The sequence below is a fragment of the Typha latifolia genome, chromosome 14 (genome assembly GCF_019914945.1).
Source record: "Typha latifolia isolate L0001 chromosome 14, TyphaL0001v2, whole genome shotgun sequence".
NCBI lineage: Eukaryota > Viridiplantae > Streptophyta > Magnoliopsida > Poales > Typhaceae > Typha > Typha latifolia.
Window position 1 is genome coordinate 3,523,211 of NC_133099.1, and position 23,077 is coordinate 3,546,287.

The window sequence follows — 23,077 nt, forward strand, 5'->3', positions numbered from 1 at the left end:
TAGGGTCACTTTGTGAGAATCTATGAAATTTATATTTATTTTCAAATCTGACAGTTTTAATGGAAAAAATCATAGTTTGATAGCTATTTCTTAGTGACTGGGTTACTGCTTGCATTCATCAACAAGGGATCACAAGTTCAAAATTATTATTGGGTGCAGTTTTGGTTTTTGGTGATTGTGAGCACTACTTGAAAGCTTAATAACGTTTGTGTGTGTGTGTGTGTGTGTATGCTCGCAAATTTTAATTCCAATTTTTGAGGTATTGTTTAGTAGTTGTAAGATTGAAGTATAGTTGCACGGCATTTTATGTTTCTTTTGAATGTTCTTAAAGCACGAATTATGTCCTAGATAATCATGTTTGATGTACATTGCCTGCTAAATCAAGAAGCCAAACATGATTACAAAACATTGTTTTGGCAGTAAATATCATGAATCTATAGCAAGCAAAGAACTAATTCTTCAAATGATACACCAAACATATCTTATTGTTGTACTATTACATGGCAAATAATGGTATATAAAAATAAAATTTCAACCATATACAGAAAGAAATGCAAATTAAACCAGATTTGCATGTGCTGTTTTGAATTAAAAATATGAGTTTTAGCGTTCCAGGCGCTTGTGGTTCAGAATTTCAAACATGCGAGAAAAAAAAAATAAACTCAACTACTTCGAGGTGCTATAAGACGGTCTTGAGCTGCTCGTACAAAGCCCACAGGGCGAACCCTATTACTGTGTCCCTAACCAAACTCTTGACTGCAGCATTAATCCAGCCGTTGGAGCTCACACCTGATTTGCTACCAGCAAGATCACGAAATCGCAAGTCTCCCAGATCAGATATTAATGCATATACAACCCCATTCATGTGACCCTTTCCTATGACACCAACTACTGTCTTACTTCCATTTACAGCCTTGCTCCTCTTCAGAGACCATGAGAGATACTGAAAGAAAAATATAAGCAAGTTTCTGATTGTATTAAGCAAGGTGATGAAAGAATAGTCGATCATAATGTACATTAAGAAGCCAAAAGATTTTCCCTGGGCAGGAGGACTGTATATAAGGAAGCCCCCACATAACAAACACAAAAGCATATTTCAAATGGACATAATACTAAGAAATAGTATTTTGTTTTGGTTCATCCTGTAGTCAAATGAAACATCGTATGAGATGCATTTAGCAACACTTTTTTCCTCAGGAATTACTGCATCTCTTGCAGGAATATGATAGCGTAACTCCTACTTAGAGTTATCAAATTATCCTTAACAGAAAAAACGAGTCAATTCGAGAAAATTATCATTCTAGTATTCAAATAATTCGCACATGCTTAGTTCTGAATTAGAACCAAAGTACAATTGGTTCCACAGAAGAGGTTCATGCTTCCTTAATTCAGGTAAAGGAAAATGATCTGGGTCATGAATCAGGATATCATAAGAATTCAGTTAGTGAGGTACACAATTTTGTAAACTGGAATAGACGTATATAGATGTATATACAAACATATGTACACGAGTTAGAGGATAAACTATACGTTAAACTTTATAAAAAGTTTTAACATATTTTGAGCCATTGCCTTTTCCCTTTGATACTAAAAGATTACTCAAGTTGGAGAAGAAGAAAGCGCTTTCCAGTTATTCCTCCTCAGGATTAAGATTTTAACCCCAAGGACTAACTTTGTAAATATTTGGGACCTAATTAACCATTTTATGAGCAGAGGGAAATTGTCTAGATGTTTCTAGTTTAGTCCCTCAGCCTACTGTGCAATCCGAAGTGAGAACTGAATCTTGAAATCAGCTCACCCTGGTGGATGACCTTCTTTCCATCCAATAGCAGTGTATTGCTCAGGTCATGAAAGGCAGGATGACTAGATGCCATCCTCACCTTCCTCTGGTTTATTATCGAGTCTCCTCAATGTTCCAAAGTCAATGATGGCAAATACAATAAACGATGTTCCTATCCTAAATAATTACAGACTTAATGATCACCAAATTTCATTTTTTTTCTTTTCTAACACGCAATGAGTTACTTGCAAGAGAACTCATCTTTAAACAAGTCAATCAGTATAAGTTACTTGCAATGAGCCACTTTTAGATGGGACTTCTAAACATACCGTGTCGCGTTCATGTATAAGAGGTTGAAGGAGAGAAGGATATGATAAACTCAGCTGCTCATACAGTTGAAATGGGCTGCCAGGCATTTCTTCAGCCTACATCAGACGCTATAAAAAAGATTAGAGAATAAAACTAGATTTACAATGAAACTTGAATAGCAGGTTGGTAGCTTAGGTTATACAGCATAACCAGTTAAAAATTAAAACAGTTGGTAATCTACCAGGACAGATAAAATTTGGATATCCCTCAGATACATAAAGACTGAAAAGTAATACCAGCTCTAGATGTCCAACTTCTGAGATACCTAGATGATCGAGATTACTGTTTCATTGTATAATATTGTCTAAGGTCTAGCTAATAAAAAGAATTCCAATCATACCGATATCCATAAGCTATTTGTTGTGCTTTAACTTGTCTAGTGATTCTTGTGCAACAACAATGCATTTCCTTGCTATAATACAATTTCGATATGAAAATCAAATTAAGTTTGTGAAGGACCTTTAAATTACTGTCTGGTTTTCCAAATGAAGGAGAAGCTATGCCTTGAGAAATTGTGCTTATCAATCTCAGCTTATCACTCCACTTGAGAGAGTTCCAGGCCCTTTCAAGCTGAGAGAAACAGATAGTTCTATATAAGTTTAACTACGACTATCTAGAATGATATTCCAAATTAAAACTAAGAGATGCATACAGTTATTTCAATTGGGCGATCACCCAAAACAAGTTGAGCCCCAATCTCCTCAGAAGCTTTCCGAGCTGCACGGAACTGTAAAGAAAAGCCACAAAATAGCTAGGAGGAAATTGAATGGAAATAAACAGTTTAGCTGATCATACCAAGAAACATAATCTATTAGATATAGATTTCTTATATTATACTAATTGACTACCTCATCTCCAAATGGTCGATTTGCACCAGAAGAAATCTTTGAAGAGAAAAGTGCTAGGAGCAAACGCAAAGCAAGAGCACTTTGCCCACCTGCCATTGCAAGGGGATGTCACATTAGCATCTTTTAAACATCATACTCAAAAAAAAAAAAAAATTATCTTATCAAGGAGCATTCAACTTCTGCAAGGAAGAAACTGCGCACCCAAGTTTATGCTACGGTTGATGGCTCCAAAAAATTTAACCCCACTCAAGGAGAACATATTTGAATTTAAAAGTGGGGCATCCTGAGAATCTGGGGATGTATACATTATTCCAGCTCTGAATGTGAGCTCTGTAAATATTCGAGTTAGCAACATTCATATATCTCAGATCAAAAGGACAGAATAAGTTCTACCATGGATATCAAGGAACTTGCTATATATAAAGAAAACATCCAAGAAACCACAGATGGAAGGAGCTTCCTAAAGAATATTAATACTATCGATCATAGATAAAATTAACCACTTCAGTTTGTCAAATTTCTATATTGTCATGGAATGACTCCACGAACTCCAACAACCATATAATAATGTAGATTTTTATTGGCTGTACTAATTTGCAGTTATAAAGCCTATATTAACAGGAATAATACAAGAATGACGACAAAATTTACGCGGGAAGAAGTCGTCCTTTGGATTAGCTCACAACATCTAACATGACAATATCACATCTTTAACATTACTTAAAGAATAATTAAGGAAAATAACTTATCATAGAATAGAAAGTGAAGTAACTTAACCTAATTTGCAGTATATAGATTGTATGCCCAATAATTCTACTTCAAATTTTAGTCCGTAATAAGCATAGAATCCATCAAATTCTCATCAAAGAAAAGGAATAATAGATCAATTGCTCGCCTGCTCCTGCAGAGCTCGACGACAACGTTGTCCGGCCGCACGGCGCGCACGACGCGGCCTACCCCGGCGGCCGACTCCTCCGAGAGATGCGACGTGCCGATCAACCAGATGGCTTCCGGCTCAACGAACTCCCGCCGCCAGATCGGGACGGGGCCGAACCGCCGCTTATCGACGACCACCAGGGCGCCGCCGTCCACCAGATCCATCAGCTCCGGATGCGCCGCCTCCACGGCGGAGCGGGTATCGTCGAGGACCGCCGACTTGTAGTCGAATCCGGGAGGTGGTGGCCGGATCGATGCCTTGGGGTTGCGCCGCCAGCGAGGAGCGAGTCGCCATGAGGATGGCGAGGAGAGCTGGCAAGGGAGGTGGGCATGGCTAGGGCTTGGCTGGGAGGCGAAAAGGAAGGGAGAGGAAAGGGTTTCCATATCTCTCTCTCTCTCTCTCTCTCTCTCTCTCTCTCTCTCTCTCTCTCTCTCTCTCGCTTCCTCTGCTGGTTGGTCGCCGGAAGTTTCAACTTTCAAGTCATCGTTTCTAGAGCTTTTCTTCCGAGCTTCCGAAGCATACAATTTTTAGCGGCTCTCTGAGGCTTCAGATAAGGCAACGGTCACGTCGGTCAGTGGTAATTCTAAATGTTAATTATACTTAACCCCCAAACCTATCATAGTTTCTCAAGTACATCCTTCGAACTAACCATTTTTTTACCATTTAGACCCCTGAATTAAAGAGATTATGTGAATGATTTTTTTTATTCAGAAAGTAAGTTTACGTGGATATAAAAAATATTCAAGAGCATATACATGTAAAAAATTGGTGATAACTTAGGGCTAAGTGTAATTATCTTGTAATTATGTAACTGGATTTGACCCTCTTTTTTATTTTATTTTCTAAAAATTATAAGACTTAAAAACATTTTATCCATATATTTTAGATCAAAATCACCTCTAAACTTTATTTCATATAATTATGAGTTTCTGAATTTTAACTAAATTGTAAATTAAAAGGTAGCAGGGATGGTCATATTTCAAAATTATAAATAAGTATTCTAAATTGAAAGTTTAGATTGAATTATACAGGTTAATTAATTTTAAATTAACAACAACGTATAATTTTGGATGAAAATTTAGTAATTATAGAGTCAAAAATGTAGGAATGCCTTAGTAATATAAAATAAAATTCGGAGGGTAAAATATATTAACTCAATTTATAAATAACACCCCGCTATATATTTAGAGATAATTACACCAAAACCCATAAACTATTATTTATTTTTTGGTGTATTTAGAATAATCATTCTATGTTTTAAAGTGTTATAAAACATAAATAAGAGGAGGGGGTCCGGATTTATTATTACTTATATTAGTTTAATTTACAAGATAATAAAATTTTATTAGTTTCATTTAATAAATATAGTTAATGTTAACTCATGAGTCATGACTGTGGTAAGGTTCTATTTAGAAGGTTTGATTACTAAAAAGTAAAGAGGAAAAAATAGATACTTCTAGAAATTTTGTACTTTTTAAATATTTAGTTGTAAAAAATTTCGACCACTGGTCTCGACTACCAGAAACTTTACCACACATTTGCCTCTCTTCTTTCAAACGATTAAATTGCCCATCCGACCAGAAACGATAAAAAAGACAAGAGAAAGCAGAGCCCGCCGCAGCTTCCCGGTTCTCAGTTTGGGAACTCAAAGCAATCATGAGCTGAACGAGAGGGTGATCTAATCAGTATCAAATTAATAAATAAGGAAGTCATTACGACGCAGCCATTTCCTAATTTGGGAATCTCTGTCAAGGCAAGAACCGTTTAAAATCCTGGTTCTAATCACCCGACCTCCCAAATCCAACACAAAGCCCCCCACCCAAAAAAGGGTACAAAGGAACAAAAAGTAGTATCAAATGGAGTAACTCCACAAAGAAACCTCTCCGCCGCTCTCCCCGTCGTCCCAATTGCCATTACAACCGCCGTTCGGCGGTTCCATCAGCAACCCCTCCGCCATGCTCGCATAATACATCTCCAGATCCATCTCGTCGTCGTACCCGGGAAAATCGAACGGCGACGTTGCCTCCGCCGAGCCGGCGGATGGTGACGACGAGAACGAAGGATTCACCGAGGCGGCGCCGCGACTGCCGCCGCCGGAAGACGAGCATTTCGGTCGGAAGGCCTCCGCGGCCTCGGCCGCCGCCCGCTGGATCTCCTGCGGCGTGGAGAACGGCGGTGGGACGGGGAGTATCGAGGCGGAATCCGCGAAATTGAGGCATGCGTTGCGGCCGCGGAGCGCGAGCGCTGCCACGTCGTGGGCCCGCGCGGCCATCTCGGCGGTGGGGAATGTCCCGAGCCAGATCCGCGACTTCTTGTTCGGCTCCCGGACCTCGCAGACCCACCGGCCCGCTGCCCCGCGCCGGCGCACCCCCTTGTAGACCGGGTGCCGCGTCTCACGGAACTTGGTGCGGCCGGCGGGGCGCTTCGGCGGCGCTGAAGACACCGTCGCGTACTCAGAGTCACAGTAATCACCGCCCAATTCCATCGAAGAAGAAGAAGAAGAAGAAGAAGAGGAAGCAATTAAATGGAGTGATGAGAGTAATAGTACTAGTGTTGATACTAAGAGTAAGATAGTAAGAGATAGAGGAAGGGGGAAATATATATATATAGGTATGTGAGGGCGTCCGTGGCATTAACGCGGGGAGACAGGGGGCGGTGTGGTAAGAGACAGCTGGGAAAGAGAGGGGGGAGAATCTGCACGTGGCGTGGGCTTCGTCGGATGAGGCGATCCTGGAGACGCTTAGCTGGCAATTATTTTAATTGGGATTTTTTTTTTTAATTGGTTGAGTTGGGAGTGTCAGCTTGGGTCAGAGTTTGACCGAAGGAAAGGGCGGGGGATATCTTAGTAGCTTAGCATGGTATACAGTTGGGCACTTGTACTTTGGGGAAGTGGCAGTGTGGCACATCAGGTGCCGAGGAGATAGAGCTCCTCGGGCAATTGATCGGAAAAGCTGACGTGTTTATAAATCTATTTTTTTTAATAAAGTATTTTAAATTAATCGTTAAAGTAAATAAATACACATAAATGATTAGAAATATTTTTATTTTGGAGTTCTCTTCAAAAATAAGTTTTTCTTGTACTGTGATATTAGTAAGAATATATATATATATATTTATTAGATATAACGAAGAGACCGTATTTTAAAAAAGTGCCATTATAAATATTTTAAAGAATCGTAAATGACAATTATAATATTTTAAAAAGTTTTTAGTGAAGATTACGTTAAAAATCCCTCGAAACATTCTGACGCAAGGATCTGTTCAAGAGAAAAGGAATAAGTCAAAGAGATAGGTCTCAGATCGGCAATTCCTCGGCCATCCATAGATCACGAGGGAAGCAGCTAGGAAGCCGAGAGCGGCGACCACGTGGCAGGAGGGGGGGGGTGTGGAAGGGGGGACAAATAACCGACTTTTGGAAGAATCTCACTTCGATCTATTATTATTTCCTTTTTCTTTTATTTTTTTAATAATTTCCTTAACCGTATCCAATTTGCTGGATTCCGTCGGTCTCTCCCTCTCTACTCTTCTCGAAAACCGCGCGCTTCGGGGACGTTTCGACGACAGTTGGAAATCCGTTGGGCCGCCCGCGTAAACGCGTTTGTGGGCGGTTTGTGCAAAGTGACGTTTCTGCCCCTCAGTCCCACTCCACAGTCTTTAGACCAACAGCAAGCCGTGAGAGAAGATCATCCGTAGCCTCGGGTGCAGGAATTTGCTACTTCTCGGTCACTTGGCACCCTGTGATGGGCTGTCCAGAAGGTACGGTATCCTAATCCTTAATGACATTAAATATAACTTAATTATTCATTTTAATGGACACCAAAAATGGGAATAGAAATGTGTGTGAGCTTTTATTCCTGCAACCGAGGATGCATAAAATCTCCTCCAACCCGAAGCTCTCCCCCCCCCTAATCTACTCAACTAATATCTTCGTCCTCCGCTGTCAACTTCTCGATGGATAGAATTTTGCTGACTAAATCTCAACGGCCAGCTTTTCACACCCCCAGGCTGGGACCCACCCGCAAGAATCTACGTGCCCGCGACTGGTTGGCCCACGTTTCGCTACCCGTGGATACTTCCACACGTTTGAGTTTGGGTTTGGACTTTAGCGTGGGCACGGCCTCCTGCCCTCCTTGTCTGCCCCTTGTAATTGGGGAATGGGCAGTGGGCCCCCTCCCAACGCCCCCCCACTAGGGAGTGGCTTTTGGACTCTTTTGCTGCTAATATCTTTGACTGGATTGGATAGGTTCAATAGATGACATACAGTGGGGTTAAGTTTGTTGGTCAGGGGTCCACTTCTATAGTTTAATAGTCATTGCTTGTGAATATTTGGCCACTTTTTGGAAGTGATTTTCTTTTCCTTTTTTATCTTTCCCCTTGTTAGAGGAGATAAGGATTAGCGAGCCCATTGGGCTAATCATAAATTAAATACAAGAATCTACTAATTATCAACCCCAGCACGGTATCTATACTCTTATAGGGAGAGGTATAAATAATAATACAGGGAAATTATTTGAAGAGAGATTGAAGTGAGCTAGCTGGGGCTATCTATTTTTATCTTTGTGTGTCTTTGGGAAAGTGTATATATAAAAAGTTATAGATGTGATATATATTTGTTAGTCAATTAATATTAAAGCTTTTGGGTCAAATGATTATTTTATATATATATTATTACAGCTAGTTTTATGGATGTTATAAGTTTCTAATATTACAGCATAGTTAGCTGCGCATTTTTAGGAGCTACACATGAAAGAACCTGCTATCTAACAATTTAATCTTTTAGATCAAATGATTATCTAACGAGACGCTTGTCATAGATGTTAGGATTGATACTTATTTTGAGGAGAGCATTAGTATTTAAAATTATAATTCATGGAATTTGGTATCAGTATTATAATTAATGGAATCTGGTGTTAAAATTTATGGATTACAGTGTTAGTATTTTTATGGATTCTACTTCTAGTATTTAGAATTATGTATTATAATTATACGAAAATAATCTTTGTTAGCTAAAGTGCGTCCATAAAGTAGCACAATTTTTCATATACATTCGTTGAACTCTTTTTATTATCCACATAGAATTTTTGAACAGACTCCTTATCTAAGAAAGAAAAAAGAAACCACACGAACTCTTCGAACTAAAAATTTTTTTAAGTCACAAGTTTTATAAGAGACTGAATATGAAAAATAGTGATAGTTAAAAAAGAGCTAAGTATAATCAACCATATATGAGAGCTTATATTGGTATAAATTATTTTAATGTTTAGTTGTATGTCAACGTAGTGTATAATAATTATTCTTTATGTGATATAAAATTAAACTAATAATTTGATAAATAACTAAAAATACTCTTTATAATAAATGGACGAGGAGAAAGAGAAGATGACGAAGAAAAATAAATAAATTGAAATGATCGTTGATTAAAGTGACATTTTTTAAAGACAAAATAGTAATTAATAAATATAAAAATATTAGACAGAAGATGGGAGGAGGGAGAAGTAGGTATCATTATATTAGTATAAGCATAAGTAATTGTTTTATTACTATATTTATACTAGAATAAACATTTTCTTATTTCTGGGTCTAAAATCTTCAAGATTTTCTTCATTTATCTAGAAACTTGGCATTTTGTGAGTAGAATCTTCAAGATTTTCTCAGTTCTTTTCTAAAAATTTGGCATTTTATGAGTAGTCAATGTTAAGGACATAAACTTTCTTTGTCTATGCACAATTAAATGAGAGACATTAATTTCTTATAAAAAGTTAAAATGGAAGCAATCAATATAATGGAATAATAGAAACCTAAGCATATAATCACACCGAAATTTTTACATAAAAAACCCAAATAAATCACAGGGCCTTACCCTAGCAAACTTTTTCAATATATCCAGAGAAATACATCTTCTCTAGATAACACTAGGAGCAAGCACACGTGCTTTCTCAAAAAAAAATCATATTTTGAGCTACAATCTCACCATTTTATGGAACACTAAAAAAAAAAGAGATGCATTAAAAAATCTCACCAACCAATGGTAGAAAACAAGAGGTACAGAAACTTTTGGAGAGAACAAAAGATGACCTGAAGAAGTATATGAACATTAGTACAGAAATGACACCTTCTTCTTCTTCTTCTACTCTATCTCCCCTCTCTATACATGTGTCATCTCATATTCTCTTATGCCATAAACCCGTAAACCCTTTCATTCACTAAATCTATATCAAGAGAGATTTGAAATATAAGCATATTTACAAATTTACCATTTCGGCTAATTTAAGCTCAATCTCATTAGACTCAAGCCTAGCTTACGAGGTGAACCAAACATAACAGTCAATTGCTACTTTACTAGTTAGAACCACGAAGTTGCATCTTGGTGTGAACAAAACAAAGAAATTATCTAGAGTTTTATTAGGATAACATAAACTTTAGTGACAAAGGCGTTACTTAGTAGAAGGGTATGATTTGTTCTTTTTTTTCTAGAAACTGGGCGTTAGTCAATTTATTAAGTTTAGAATTAAAACTTGCATATATTAAAAAAATTAGACTTTTTTCTAGGATAATTGTATAACTTGACGATGATCTAAGAAGTCAAATTCAAAGTCTCGTGAGAAATGAAGATAAGATTGTATACTTATTGTTTTTTTTTTCTACGACTCCGTGTAGATATAATCCTTGCTTTCTTTTTTAATTTTTAATTTTTAATTTTTAATTTTTAATTTTTAATTTTTAATTTTTAATTTTTTGAGAAGAAACTTTGACAACCAACCAACTCTAGTACTTTGCTCGTGACCAAAAGAGGTCATGAGTTCAACTCTCAACTCCAAATAATATTATAGAGAAATTGTTTGGTGATTGGTAGTTTGGTGGCTTGGCTCGATTCGGTTGATAACCGAGAAAAGGAAAATGAATGACTTGTCAACACTCTTGACTTCTCAAAGAAATATAATTAAATTCATGGGTAGCTGATGCGAACCGGGTCAGATCGGATCACATCAAAGAGAGATTGGGCTCAATAGATTGAGTCTAATTATTTTATTTAGTTATTTGGTTTAGTTAAACTCTTAGTAGGTTAGGATTTTATTTAATTAGCTAAATTCATATCTACAACTTTAATATTCACTACTTCTTCATATTCGAAATCTATCTACAGCAAAACGAGGGGTTAAGATAAGGAAGACTGGTTTAGTTGGTTGATTAAGATTTTTTAACTTAGTTGTTTGGATCCCTAGAATGAGCCTCTATAAAGGAAATCCTAATTGGAGTTGAAATCTAATAATTGAATTCGGCATTGTGTCATTATCTTCTTCTTAACTATCTCTAACCATTGGCGCCCTCTCCCACCTTCTTCCTTCCACCGTCCAAGTCTTTGGTTGGCTTTCTCTAACTTCTAATTTCCCTCTTCTACAATAACTTCTCTCCCTTCACGCCAAGGAATTAATCTAGTAACTATCTAGCAATTGAAGGGCTATCAAGCTAGGGTTTATCTGACCATCAGTCACTTTTCGGCCAATATCTCAAGATCTAGCCATCTAAACTCTGCGATCTTGAATTCGTTGGAAATATATTTTCAAGAAAAATAACATATCCAAAATTCAGGAAGATCCAACGGTTAAATTATCTACAGCTACCTTCGAAAGTCACGCATTCAATCTAGTCCAAAACCGTTTCAGATCGAATCAAGCCGTTTCGTAACCGTAGCCATGCAAAAAAAAAAAGAGGAATATTTATATAAAAAATATGGATTTTTACATAATTGCGATTGAAAATTCTAAAAAATTATAATTGCCATTATATTTTTTTGAAATATTGAAATTACTACTAAAATAGTTTTACTCTTTCAGAATTGTTATTGTAATTAATTTTTAGCATAATATTCTAAATAGATTATTATTATTATTATTATTAAAGTTAATAAATATATGTAAATAATAAAAAAAACCACGTTTTTTAAGTTTAGGATGGAAAATATTTATCAATAATTTTTCTTTCACAAAAAATAAGATATTTTATTATACTATGGTATTTCTAGACATCTAATAAAAAAAAATATAAGATACCTAATATACCTCTTATTTATATTTAATTATTTTTTATGATTAGCTACAAAGTAATTATAACTCATTTCTCATCAGAAACTATTTCATAGTGTATACTGAATTTTCTTTTTGGATTTTATATTCAGCTCATGTTATATAGTATGTATTCAATTTTATGTTTCACATATTTTATATATTAGAAAATTTTATCAAAAATACTTTATCTTTATATTATTTATATCTTATTATATGGATATTTATCATTCGAATCCTATATTTTCTTAACGAGTTAAAATAGTTATTGATACAAAATAACATTTATATTGCTAAAGAAAAAAAAATAAATGTTTTTAATATTTAGTTCCCCTCTTACTTTTATCTTAATATTAAAGAACTTACTCAAGAATATTAAGCATCATTTATATCTATAATTAATTTAACTCATCTATCCGGCGACAGTTTGTTAAGAAAACTAATAACTCTGCGGGTTTCAAACAGTTAAATACTTTTGAAAAAAAATAAAGACTTTGAGCATGCAATTCTGGACATCGGATAAAAAAACCTAGAATACCTTAAATACCTTAATTTTAACATTTATAACTATTTTAACTCATGATATTAGTCTCTTAAGAGAATTAACAATAGGGTGTTCTTCCCAATAATTGGCATTAGAGTCTATTTAACTACCGGCTATTATTGATTACTATGTGAAGCGATTTGGTGTGACCAATTTAGTTACTTAAAATGCGAGCTCTTAATAGAGCTATGGTAATGTGTAGATGTGAGTATTCTTCGAATCGAGTCGGGTTAGGTTGGGTCGGGTCCAACTCTAGATAGGGATCGGGCGTAGATTAAACCCATCGACCAGTTAAGCAATCGGGTCGAGGTTGGACTTAAGCTCAGCTTGGCTCGGCTCGGCTCGCTCCACTAATGATAAAAATGTATAATCTAACAAATATCAACACACCCAAATACAATGGTGATTGGAACATAAAAAGAGTTAGCTGAAAGCATTAGAGTAATTGATAAAAAAAAAACCCAGAAGGACATTATTTTCTGTGGAGATATGATTTTAATCTACTAGAGTGAATTTAATTTCTTCTTTAATGCATGATATGCCATGTAACACCTAAAACTGGCATTATTAATTTCTATTATAATCCAATTAACATTGGTTAATTAGCACAGGTGATGTGCTGTAAACCTGGTAGCAGAAGGGATATCATCAATGGGGTTGGGAGATCTTCTGTCAAGCAGCACTGAGAAGGACATGGAAGAGAGGGAGATCAAACAGCAGGAAGAGTTTGTTGCTCAAAACTCACCAAGATTTTGGGGATATATTTTGTTCTATTGTCCATAGATATGCATGCATAAGTTGAGCTTTTCTCATGGAAAATTGATTACAAACATCACAGCTAACAATGGATGAAGCCCTTGATCTGTCTGTTTAACTATTATAGTGCAGCCTACACAGAGATGCATATTTTATTATATTAGATTTATTGACCTGCGTAAATTATTGGTGTCCGTGAGTGTTAAAATAGAAAAATAATTATTCTTTAGCAGCTTAAGATTTTTAAAGTACTTCGTGAGTTAATATGGTATGAAAATAGAAATCTTAAGTTTGAATTCCGATATGTCATTTAAAATATAAAAACACCTCGACCCCTTAAAGTAAAAAATATTTTAGCTTCAAAACGAGGGATGAATGTTAAATAAAAAATATACAAATTAGTATTATCTGATAGCTTAAACTTTTAGAGTAGTCGATAAATTCACAGAGAGAATATCTTAAAATGAACTATAGAGAGCCAACCTTTACCACTAGTCTGTATCATCACTACCATAATTCATTTCCTTGTTCAAAACTCCTCTTCTCCTTCTCCTCCTCCTTTTACCAAATAAGAATAGTGCAAGTAGAAGATACCCAGGACTTAGCTCCTAAACTAGCAGTTAATTCATTCATCTCTTTCTTTATCAATTGATGCATCTGAGCACATAGAAAAGGTTTCTTGATAACTTCAGGTAGTGAATGTATTCTCCAGGTACAAATACCCTCCAACCAATCTGCAAAGCCATGGAAGCTACTACACTGATTGATCACTATAGACTAGAATTACAAGCAGCTATTATTTACCATGATCTTTCTAGTCACACACTTTGACGTTTTTCTTCTCTCCACCCAAACTCATGACTTCAATTCTTTGACTAGATTTTGGATGTGGGCTTCTTTTCTCCCATGGAGAAAATTTGACTGATAAAAGAAGTCTTAGGACAAAGTAATGGAAAAGTCAATATAATCCAAGGTTGTAAATATATGCTGGAGAAGTTCTGGCAGTGATAGTTTCACAGTTCATTGAATCTATCAAAGGCTGTATGGATTATCAAGACAATAACATTCAAATCAAGAATTTTACATGACCCTATACCACGTCATGAGATAGGAACGTTTACTGATGAAGAGGAGTGTAATTGAGCAACCTAGATCATAAGAAAAAATGAACCAACACAAACAACTATATCGCTACTCATAATCATATATGACAAACAATAGATAGCATAACTGTTCGAGCTTCACACCAACTGCAAAGATTGAAGAACATAACCAGGATTGGCCAATTTATGGCAGCAGAGTTCTTTCTCATGATTAAGCTACATTCCTGAATCAATACATTCTGTGTTACAGTATCCCCACCCTATCATCAAAGTCAGACAACAGTCAACAAACAAGAGAGGACCTAAGAGATGGTGTATTTGAGATGTGTGTGCACGACGCCCAACGTATGACCGATTCTGTAACCATGAGATCGAGCTGCTCGAGCTCTCCAAGCCCAATTGTGTGATTCCTACGACTATGGATACCAATCGCTACTCTAGAGGCAGTTGCTGCCCCCCTTCTAACCTCGGCCAACTTGTTATCAGAAACCTTAATATCACAGTTGACGCACAAAGAAGAATCAGGAGATGCAACAATCTTTCCAAAGCTGAGGTCTGCAATTCACAATGATGCAGATCAGACGAGTTTGCAAAATTGTAGATAGGAAATAACGAAAAAAAATGTGAATTTTCACCTTTATCAATTGAGTTGCCATTCAGTGCCTCACTAGTGAAATCCAAGAAGTCTTCTTGCGCAGTGGTGCGAGGTGGGCTGAAGAATGAAAAGCTTGACATTGATGGAATTTGTGGGGAGAATATAGCACTGCTAGGCTCGCAGCTGCTGCTGAAGGAGAAGGCAATGGTAGGAGAACAAGGTGTACTATCAACAATGAAGGTGGAGAATGATGATCTGCAAGTAAATGCAGGAGAAGATTGATCTGCCAGGGTTTGACAAGGAATGGGTGAACTAGTACTAAAGCTCACATCACGACTGCGAGATGCAAGTGGGGTAGCAAAGGAGCATGATCCCAAATCTGATTGTCCGTAACTAATTTCATTGCTTCGTCTGCATGAAACTTGTCTCTGGTCAGTGTGATCCTTTATCCAGGAGTGATCTGCACAAAACCAACAGAAGAAGTTTACAATCCTGCAAGTGTCAAGAAGAAACCAAGAGAAAAATCTATGTTTAGACATGAAAAACTTGAAATACAGTTCCCATGCATAACTGCCCAAGTAACTCCAATCAGGACAAAAGGGAAATACTGGAGAGATTAGCGGACAGTAACAATAGTAAATAGTGGACCTATTATCATCACTTTGTTTTATTATTTGAGATGGAAAGATGATACAGAAAAAAGGTTGAGTGACGGCTTCCATCTGTCCTATTCATATACTGGACGTCAACAACTTCTCAAAACAGAAACAGTAGTGAAGTCAAAAGTTATTCATGGAAGATCTGCATATGTTTAAACTTATATACTTCCTCTCTTACAATAAATTATCATGTTTGGCAATGTTGATGCGAACTTATTGTAATTCACAACTTAAAACAACAGGGACAGAACCAAGGCAAAGTTAGTCTCGCAAAAGTGGGGATGAAGGATCACAACACTACAACTTATCCTTTAACTAGCGAAGTTAAAAAGTTACTAAATATTTAGAAGACATGCAGCTTACCAAGAACCTGACAGGCTGTGAGTCTCTGGGCAGGATCTCTTCGTAGCATTCCAGCAATCAAATCCTTAGCAGAATCAGATACTCTATCCCAGGGATCACTAGGGAACTTTAGATCAGCAGATCTAACAGACTCAAAAATCCTTGACTTGGTCTTCCCCCAAAAGGGTGGCATCCCACTAAGAAGGATGTAAAGAATAACCCCTGCACTCCAAACATCAGCAGCTTCATTGTATCCCCCTGCAAGTACCTCTGGAGCTATGTAAAAAGGACTTCCCACAGTACCAGACAAATTCTGCCCTGTTGAATCAAATCCAAATTCAGATTGCAAACTAACAGATTTCTATGAATTGAACACGAGATAGTCCTAAGATTATGAAAATACCAGGAGTTATGTAGGTTGCAAGGCCAAAATCCGCGAGCTTGATTGGTGAAGACAATGATTTTGTAGCCAGGAGAATGTTCTCCGGCTTAAGATCGCGGTGAACAATCCCCTTATCATGGCAATACATCACAACCTCAATTAAATGGCGGAACAGGACAGCTGCCTCATGCTCGGAGAAGCACCCATGTTTCTCGAGGCGGTGGAAGAGCTCCCCACCTGCACAAAGCTCCATGACGAGATGCACAAAGTCCTCGTCCTCGTAGACAGCCATGAGATCGACGACATTGGGGTGGCCGGAGAGCTGGGACATTACCTCTATCTCAAGCTTCACGCTCCGAAGGTCCTCAGAGGAGACAAGTCGATCCTTGGCAATGGATTTGCAGGCAAGGGTCTCGCCGGTCAGCATGTCAGAGCACAACCTGATTACCCCAAATTGTCCCCAACCCAGTTGCTCCCCTAATACGTATCGATCTCCCAAGTAAGAGATGTGCGGAGTTTCGAGGATTGAATTGGCGAGTCCAGGTACCTTATAGCAGCAGTTGTAGGGTAAATCAATGATGTTGCCTTTCGCAACGGCCATCACACGGAGCTCGAGCTCCAGGCGGTAGGCTAAAGCTCTCTCCTTCACGATCTCAACCAACTTATCCTTCTTCTTCTCAAACTCTTTGCAACCTCAACGCAAGCTCTTCGATCTGGGACCAAAACCTAATGTACCCATTGCACCGAAACTGAACATTCGAGCGGGAAAGTAGAAAAAAATACAAACTTTAGCAAAGTCGCAAACAAAAAAAATCAAATCTTTAGCACATATTCCTGGACAAGAACTAGAAAGAACTAGAAACTGACGAGTTTCCTACAGATCTAAACGCTATTCTCAGAAAACCCACACCCAAATAGAAATCACCAAAGAAACCCCACGAAAACCCTAGATCATCCAGATCAACCCGTATTCCAATAAAATTCCGAGCGATATAACCCCCAACCGAGCAATAAAACCCACAAAAGATTAAATTTCTCCAGATCCAACCAACCGAGTCCGAGAAAACCCTCCCCAAAAAAAAAACTTCAATTTTTAACTCGTTGGAGAAGAAACCCACCTTGCGTGAAGGAGAAGAAAGACTAGAAGCGGAGAGAGGCGAAGGAAACGGAAGCTCAACACCACGGCATCGCTGGTTCCAGCGCGACTCGACAGCCGAAGCAAGTGGGGGTCAGATGTCGGCGCTCTCACGGTTTTCCGGTGGTGGAAGCACCCACTTTTGATTATTTAAAAATATACAATTTGAAAGCAGACCTCTTTATTGCTCACATTTCATCACTCCTTTGCTTACCCCTTTCCTTCCCCAAACTCACACTTTTCCAATTAAAGGCTTCGTTTTGACTTGTTACTTGGATTTCATAGCTTTGTTGTCGTCCAAGGAAACCATCCCAAAAGAGTCATGGTCTAATATCAACTCCTAATTTGGATCAACAACAGAAAATGTACTAATTTATACATAATTTGAATTATTACCATTCTTGGTTGATGATATTTATAGAGTAATTATTAATCTAAATTATATTTTCACTTCTAAATTATATATAGAACAAGAAGTAATAGATAGAAATAGTTGTGTTTAATTGTCATTCATAAATAATATAAGGGACAAGTAATTCATAATAATTATATATCTTACATCGATGTCGAATCTACTCTTACTCTCTAGTAAAGTTGTAGGAGGTCATGGGATCGACTCTAACTCTAAATAATTATTATGGAGAAAATTATTTAGTGGTTTGTAGCGACTTGACTCAATAGCTCGTTTGATGACTCAGCGGTGCGGTTGACTTGGAGGAGCAACTTAGCAGCACGATGACTTAGAGCAATGTCTTAGCGACGTTTCATTTAAAAACAATAATTTGGCGGCGCAATTTAGACTGATTATTATATTGGTTAAAGCTTGATAGGCTTTAGTACCTTAGTTTCTAAAGAGGATTTACTTTTTGTCCAACCCATATTTAGCCTTCCGACTCTTAAATAATAAAAAAAAGTACAGATCGCTAGTTTTCAATAATCTAAGAGATAGATTCTAATATTTCTTATTAATTTAATATAATAATAGTAATGCCAAAGTGCTATAAATTATTCATGAGGAGTCATGAGTATGTGATATTGTTGTGTGACATAGGAGCTTGAAGTGGTCCTGTCCTCTTTGGAAAATTGAATACTTGCTGCTACCTGGAAGCAACGAAAGCTCTTCTTCTACATCCACTTAGTGTGATGCATAGCTAATGTGGGACTAATGGGCCAATTTAGCATAGTGAACAAGCTTTTTTTTTTGTTCCCTTAACATGAAATTAGAAAGTATCTTGAAAAATTATGAGAGTGAGAGAGGAATTGACAGCATGATATTTAGAGTCTTGGTAGTTATAGACTTCTCCTCCAAAAATTGTATGTACATCATGATATGGATGAAGGTTTCCTGGTCTTCTCTTGACTTGGCATATAGTAACTTATAGAGAGCACTAGATGGCCCTCATAATAATACAATTTATTCCAATTTGTGCAATAAAAGACAATTCTAAATAGTATTTCATCTCTCTCTCTCCCTCTCTCTCTCTCTCTCTATATATATATATGTATATTATTGTTTGTTGGTCTACCCGAGTGCGCATCAACGCATTGATTATATTTAAAATTGAATAGTAGGGATTATTGGATTATATCTAGTATGATCATAAATAACTATGAAATACGTATGACTAATGAGTTGATCTATACATCTAATAATATATAGATTGAATAACTGCTGACCATCTCAAGAAAATACGGTCACAACAAGTTAAGTGCAAATCGTTCCAATAAAAATCAAACTAATGACCACTGACTCGCTCGAATCCTCCAACCCTGTGAAAAAGACTCTCGCTCTTTTAAATATAGAAAAGTTAAAAAGAGAGTTGTGTGAGCTTGTGGGGGTAGTTTATTTGAATTTTTGACTCGGCTTAAAATTTCGAGATTCAACTAAAATTAAGGGTATTTTATAAATTATACTCTATATTTTACTTATTTTGTGATTAACACTCCATCTTTGAAGATTTTATAATCCGATCCCTTTTTTTCTCTATAATTCTTATTTAACACTCTGACATTATTTTGACTAACTAATATTAATTAAATTACTAAAATACTCTCATCACTATTTTTTTCTCCTCTATGTCCCTTCTATAAAGAAGTCATTATTTCATATATTATAACAGAATTTTTTTTTGCTGGTATTGTTTAAATTAACGGATGTTAATTAAGAATTATAAGTAACAAGTAGAGGTCGAATTATAAAAACCTCGAAAATAAGATATAAATTATAAAATAGATAAAATATAGGGTGACATTTGTAAAATTTCCTAAAAATTAAAATAGAAAGCGATGGCAATCCTTTACCTCAACTGCTACTTGCTCTCTCTACCTCATCGTGGGAACGCCGCCACCGAACACCCCGTAACACCCCATTCTCCGGCCGCCACGTGTATGGTTCGACGAATCTCAGTTCCGTTATTTAGCTGCACCGATAGCCGCCGTTCATCCGGATTGCGGCGTGTCTCCCGCTTCGTCGCACCTTTTCAAAGTCTTGCCTCGGGCTCTGGGAACCGATCGCGGCCGTTCGTGTGGTTTTGGACGGTCGTGATGGGGTTGATGGGCGTGGTAAAGGGGTTTGAATTTTGAAATGGGTATAATGCCATTTAATTAATACAACCCATCTGAGAAAGGGACAAAATTTTCTTGGCCATTGAAACGAAAAGCATTTCTTTTTCTCTTTTTTTTAAAAAAAAAAATAGATAAAAACATCTTATATTTTATTTTTATTTTACACCGTTATGTTATGAATATTTATTATTCAACACCGGTAATAATAATCATATATATTAGTTAACTTAATTGTATGTATAAAATGACTAAATGGCCTCACGACTAAGTTAAAAGAGGGCATAATTTAGCTGTTTATTTTTTCAATTTTGAAATTAATAGAATATTATTTATTTTGTTGGATGCCGTTAGGTTAAATACTTACAGTGTTTTTGAGAATTAAATTCATAATGCAAGGATGGAATAATAAATACCGATAATGTAGACGGTAGAAGATAATAAAAGTAAAATACACGGTGTTTTTGATCAATTTCTCTAGTTTTTTTTATAGAGAAGCAAAAACTCGTAAATTATATATATATATTTAAAAGGGTAATTTTAAATGACCCGTGGTTATGACTAAAATCAAACCATTAAAATTTTATTTGTATCAATTTAGCCCTACGTAATTTAGATTAACTTTTAAATTGCCATAGTAATATAGTATCCTATGACATTAATAATCCTATTATTTGAGTATATATATAATGCTTCTACCTATATTTCTTAGGAAGGTTGAAATTTTCCATTCCTTGATCATATATTTAAAAGAAGGTTTATTGTGATAATTAAATAATAACTAAATTTGAGGCTTATCATTCTTTTTTGGGGGATTATAATTTTAGATATGAGGAGATAGAAAAATGTTGAAAGTGCATTTTATATTTAGTTTTTCAAGAAGGGTAATTTTAACATTTAATATTTATTATAGTGGGATAATTTTCTCCAATATTTGTTTTTAATTTTTTTTTCTTGTATTTTTGTTGTTAAATTTAGATTAAAAAAATTAACAATATTATATTAATCTTAGACCACAGGAAATAAAGTGATATGAATTGAAGTTTACCCGGGGTTCCCATCATTCTCACCTTTTTCTTTTTGAGTATCATTCTCACATAAAGTTATTTATGATTGTGAATGCAGTCGCTCTAGCTTTTATAAAAACTATTTTTTAAGATATATTATTACATAAATTATTAATTATAAAAACTATTTATGATTGTGAATAAAGTCGCTCTAGTCATGTTCTAATTTTTTTATCGAAATAGACTATTCCTCAAACTTATTATCAAATAAGATTTAATTTAATGTAGCTCTAATAAAAATGCTGAACTAATCGACGTTTTATCCTTAAGTATGTCTGGTCCTAAAACGCTAAAATGTTCAACGTTTTATGTATATAAATCTCTACTTAATCTTTTAGCAGTTAAGAAAGAAAAATTGTTTAGCAATAAAAATGCTGAACTGATTAACATTTTTGTTAGGACTAAAGTGAATTAGATGACGTTTGGTAATAAATTTGAGTTTCTGTCCATTTCGAAAAAAAAGAAAACAAATGAGTACCCTTACTCTACATATAAAATATCTTAGTCATAGGACATTATAAGTGATCTCATAGAAAGGAATCATTTTCCATATATACTAGGTTTAATTTACATTTTCATAAAGATGAACACTAGTTAGACCTCGCTTGCTATCGAAAGAGGTAAATTCTAGAATAAGTATTCTAAATTTTAATATTAAAAGAAGAGAGCTAATACTAGTATAATAGGAGAGAGAGGTGTAAATGAGCCGAGCTTGAGCGAGCCAAACTTGGGCAGGCTGGTTCCATCTCACGCTCGGCTCAAAATTAATTTCGAACCTTATAATTATGCTCAGGCTCGGCAGCTCAGCTCAACTCGAGCCGAACTTGAGCTTGAATTGAGCCTATTATCAGAATTTATTCAAGTCGAGTTGGATCGAGCTAGATCGAGCCAAATCGAGCCCAAGACAAGCCACAACCTATTTAAGCTGAAACAAGTTGAATTTGATTGTAAAATTAAATCTATAAATAAAACAAAAGCAAACCAAATTGATTATAAATTTTAAAGCTAATCAGTGATTAGTAATCACACCAATTTTAAAATTTTGACATGCAAATAGAACAAAAGCCAACCAAATAAACTAAGTTAATTATAGAAAACTTTACTAAAGCTAATCACACCAATTTCAAAATTTTAACCTGTAAATATAACAAAAGCCAACTAAATAAACTAAGTTAAATTATACAAAACTTTACTAAAGCCAACCAAATCACACCAATTGCAAAACTTAACACAGTACTATTTACCAAAATTTAGCTTAAAGCAAATCCAAATCATAAATCTATCACTTGCTAACTATTACAATAGAAATTACTTGTATCTCGCCAAAGATTACAATAAAATCTATTGGCATGCCAAATATTATAATTAAATTTATTTGCCACTTGTAAAATATTACTATCAAGGATTCTTAACACCAAAAAAAAAAATCTTCAACTTGTAATTGCAACAACAACAAAAAAAGAAGTATAATATGTTTAGCTAACAAAAAGAAAGAAAGTATGTCATAGAAAATCACCAGACATAAGCTGATAATGATCAATAAGACAATCACTCACACTAATTTATAATAAATAGAAAAAAGGATATAACGAAAAATAATAATACTGTGAAGATTCTGAGTCTTGACCATCCTCTATAATAAACTGCAACTATAAATGAATAAGATGGCAAAAATAAAATTAAGTGGCAAACTATAAAACCACATTTGAAAAAATGCACTAAGATACAAATTATATTAGCATGGTAATTGACGTACATGTTGTAGTATATGATAACAATTTTAATATGCCTTACAGATAAGTAATGTGAGCTATAATAAATTAGCAAATAAGTGAGTACATCAAGGTATAAACAATAATATTAATTAATGCTTAAGAATACCTCTTGCTAACCGATGGAGGAGGAGGACGAGGCGGCGGCTTAGAGAAGGAGAAG

General features: G+C 35.7%; 3 protein-coding genes across 4 annotated transcripts; all 3 read right to left on the reverse strand.

Moving 5' to 3' along the window:
- Positions 1-540: 540 nt before the first annotated feature.
- LOC140801328 (uncharacterized) lies at positions 541-4,517 on the reverse strand. 2 transcript variants are annotated; one of them, XM_073156381.1, is made up of 7 exons: positions 3,893-4,517; positions 3,199-3,314; positions 2,998-3,086; positions 2,802-2,876; positions 2,609-2,719; positions 2,110-2,205; positions 541-943 (listed from the first exon to the last, which is right to left on the reverse strand). In XM_073156381.1, exons 1-7 carry the CDS (start codon positions 4,315-4,317, stop codon positions 680-682), a joined length of 1,176 nt encoding a protein of 391 aa, XP_073012482.1. In that variant the 5' UTR covers positions 4,318-4,517; the 3' UTR covers positions 541-679. The 2 variants fall into 2 exon arrangements, with proteins under 2 accessions (XP_073012482.1, XP_073012483.1); XM_073156382.1 differs by having other exon boundaries at positions 3,199-3,327; positions 3,893-4,498.
- Positions 4,518-5,608: 1,091 nt separating this feature from the next.
- LOC140801282 (dehydration-responsive element-binding protein 1E-like) lies at positions 5,609-6,515 on the reverse strand. The gene has a single exon (XM_073156313.1). The coding sequence runs from the start codon at positions 6,417-6,419 to the stop codon at positions 5,787-5,789; it is 633 nt and encodes a 210-aa protein (XP_073012414.1). The 5' UTR covers positions 6,420-6,515; the 3' UTR covers positions 5,609-5,786.
- A 7,948-nt stretch (positions 6,516-14,463) lies between these two features.
- Positions 14,464-17,812, reverse strand: LOC140801347 (calcium-dependent protein kinase 26). Its single transcript, XM_073156421.1, has 5 exons — positions 17,497-17,812; positions 16,400-17,127; positions 16,018-16,314; positions 15,036-15,455; positions 14,464-14,955 (listed from the first exon to the last, which is right to left on the reverse strand). Exons 2-5 carry the CDS (start codon positions 16,977-16,979, stop codon positions 14,684-14,686), a joined length of 1,569 nt encoding a protein of 522 aa, XP_073012522.1. The 5' UTR covers positions 16,980-17,127; positions 17,497-17,812; the 3' UTR covers positions 14,464-14,683.
- Positions 17,813-23,077: the final 5,265 nt, after the last annotated feature.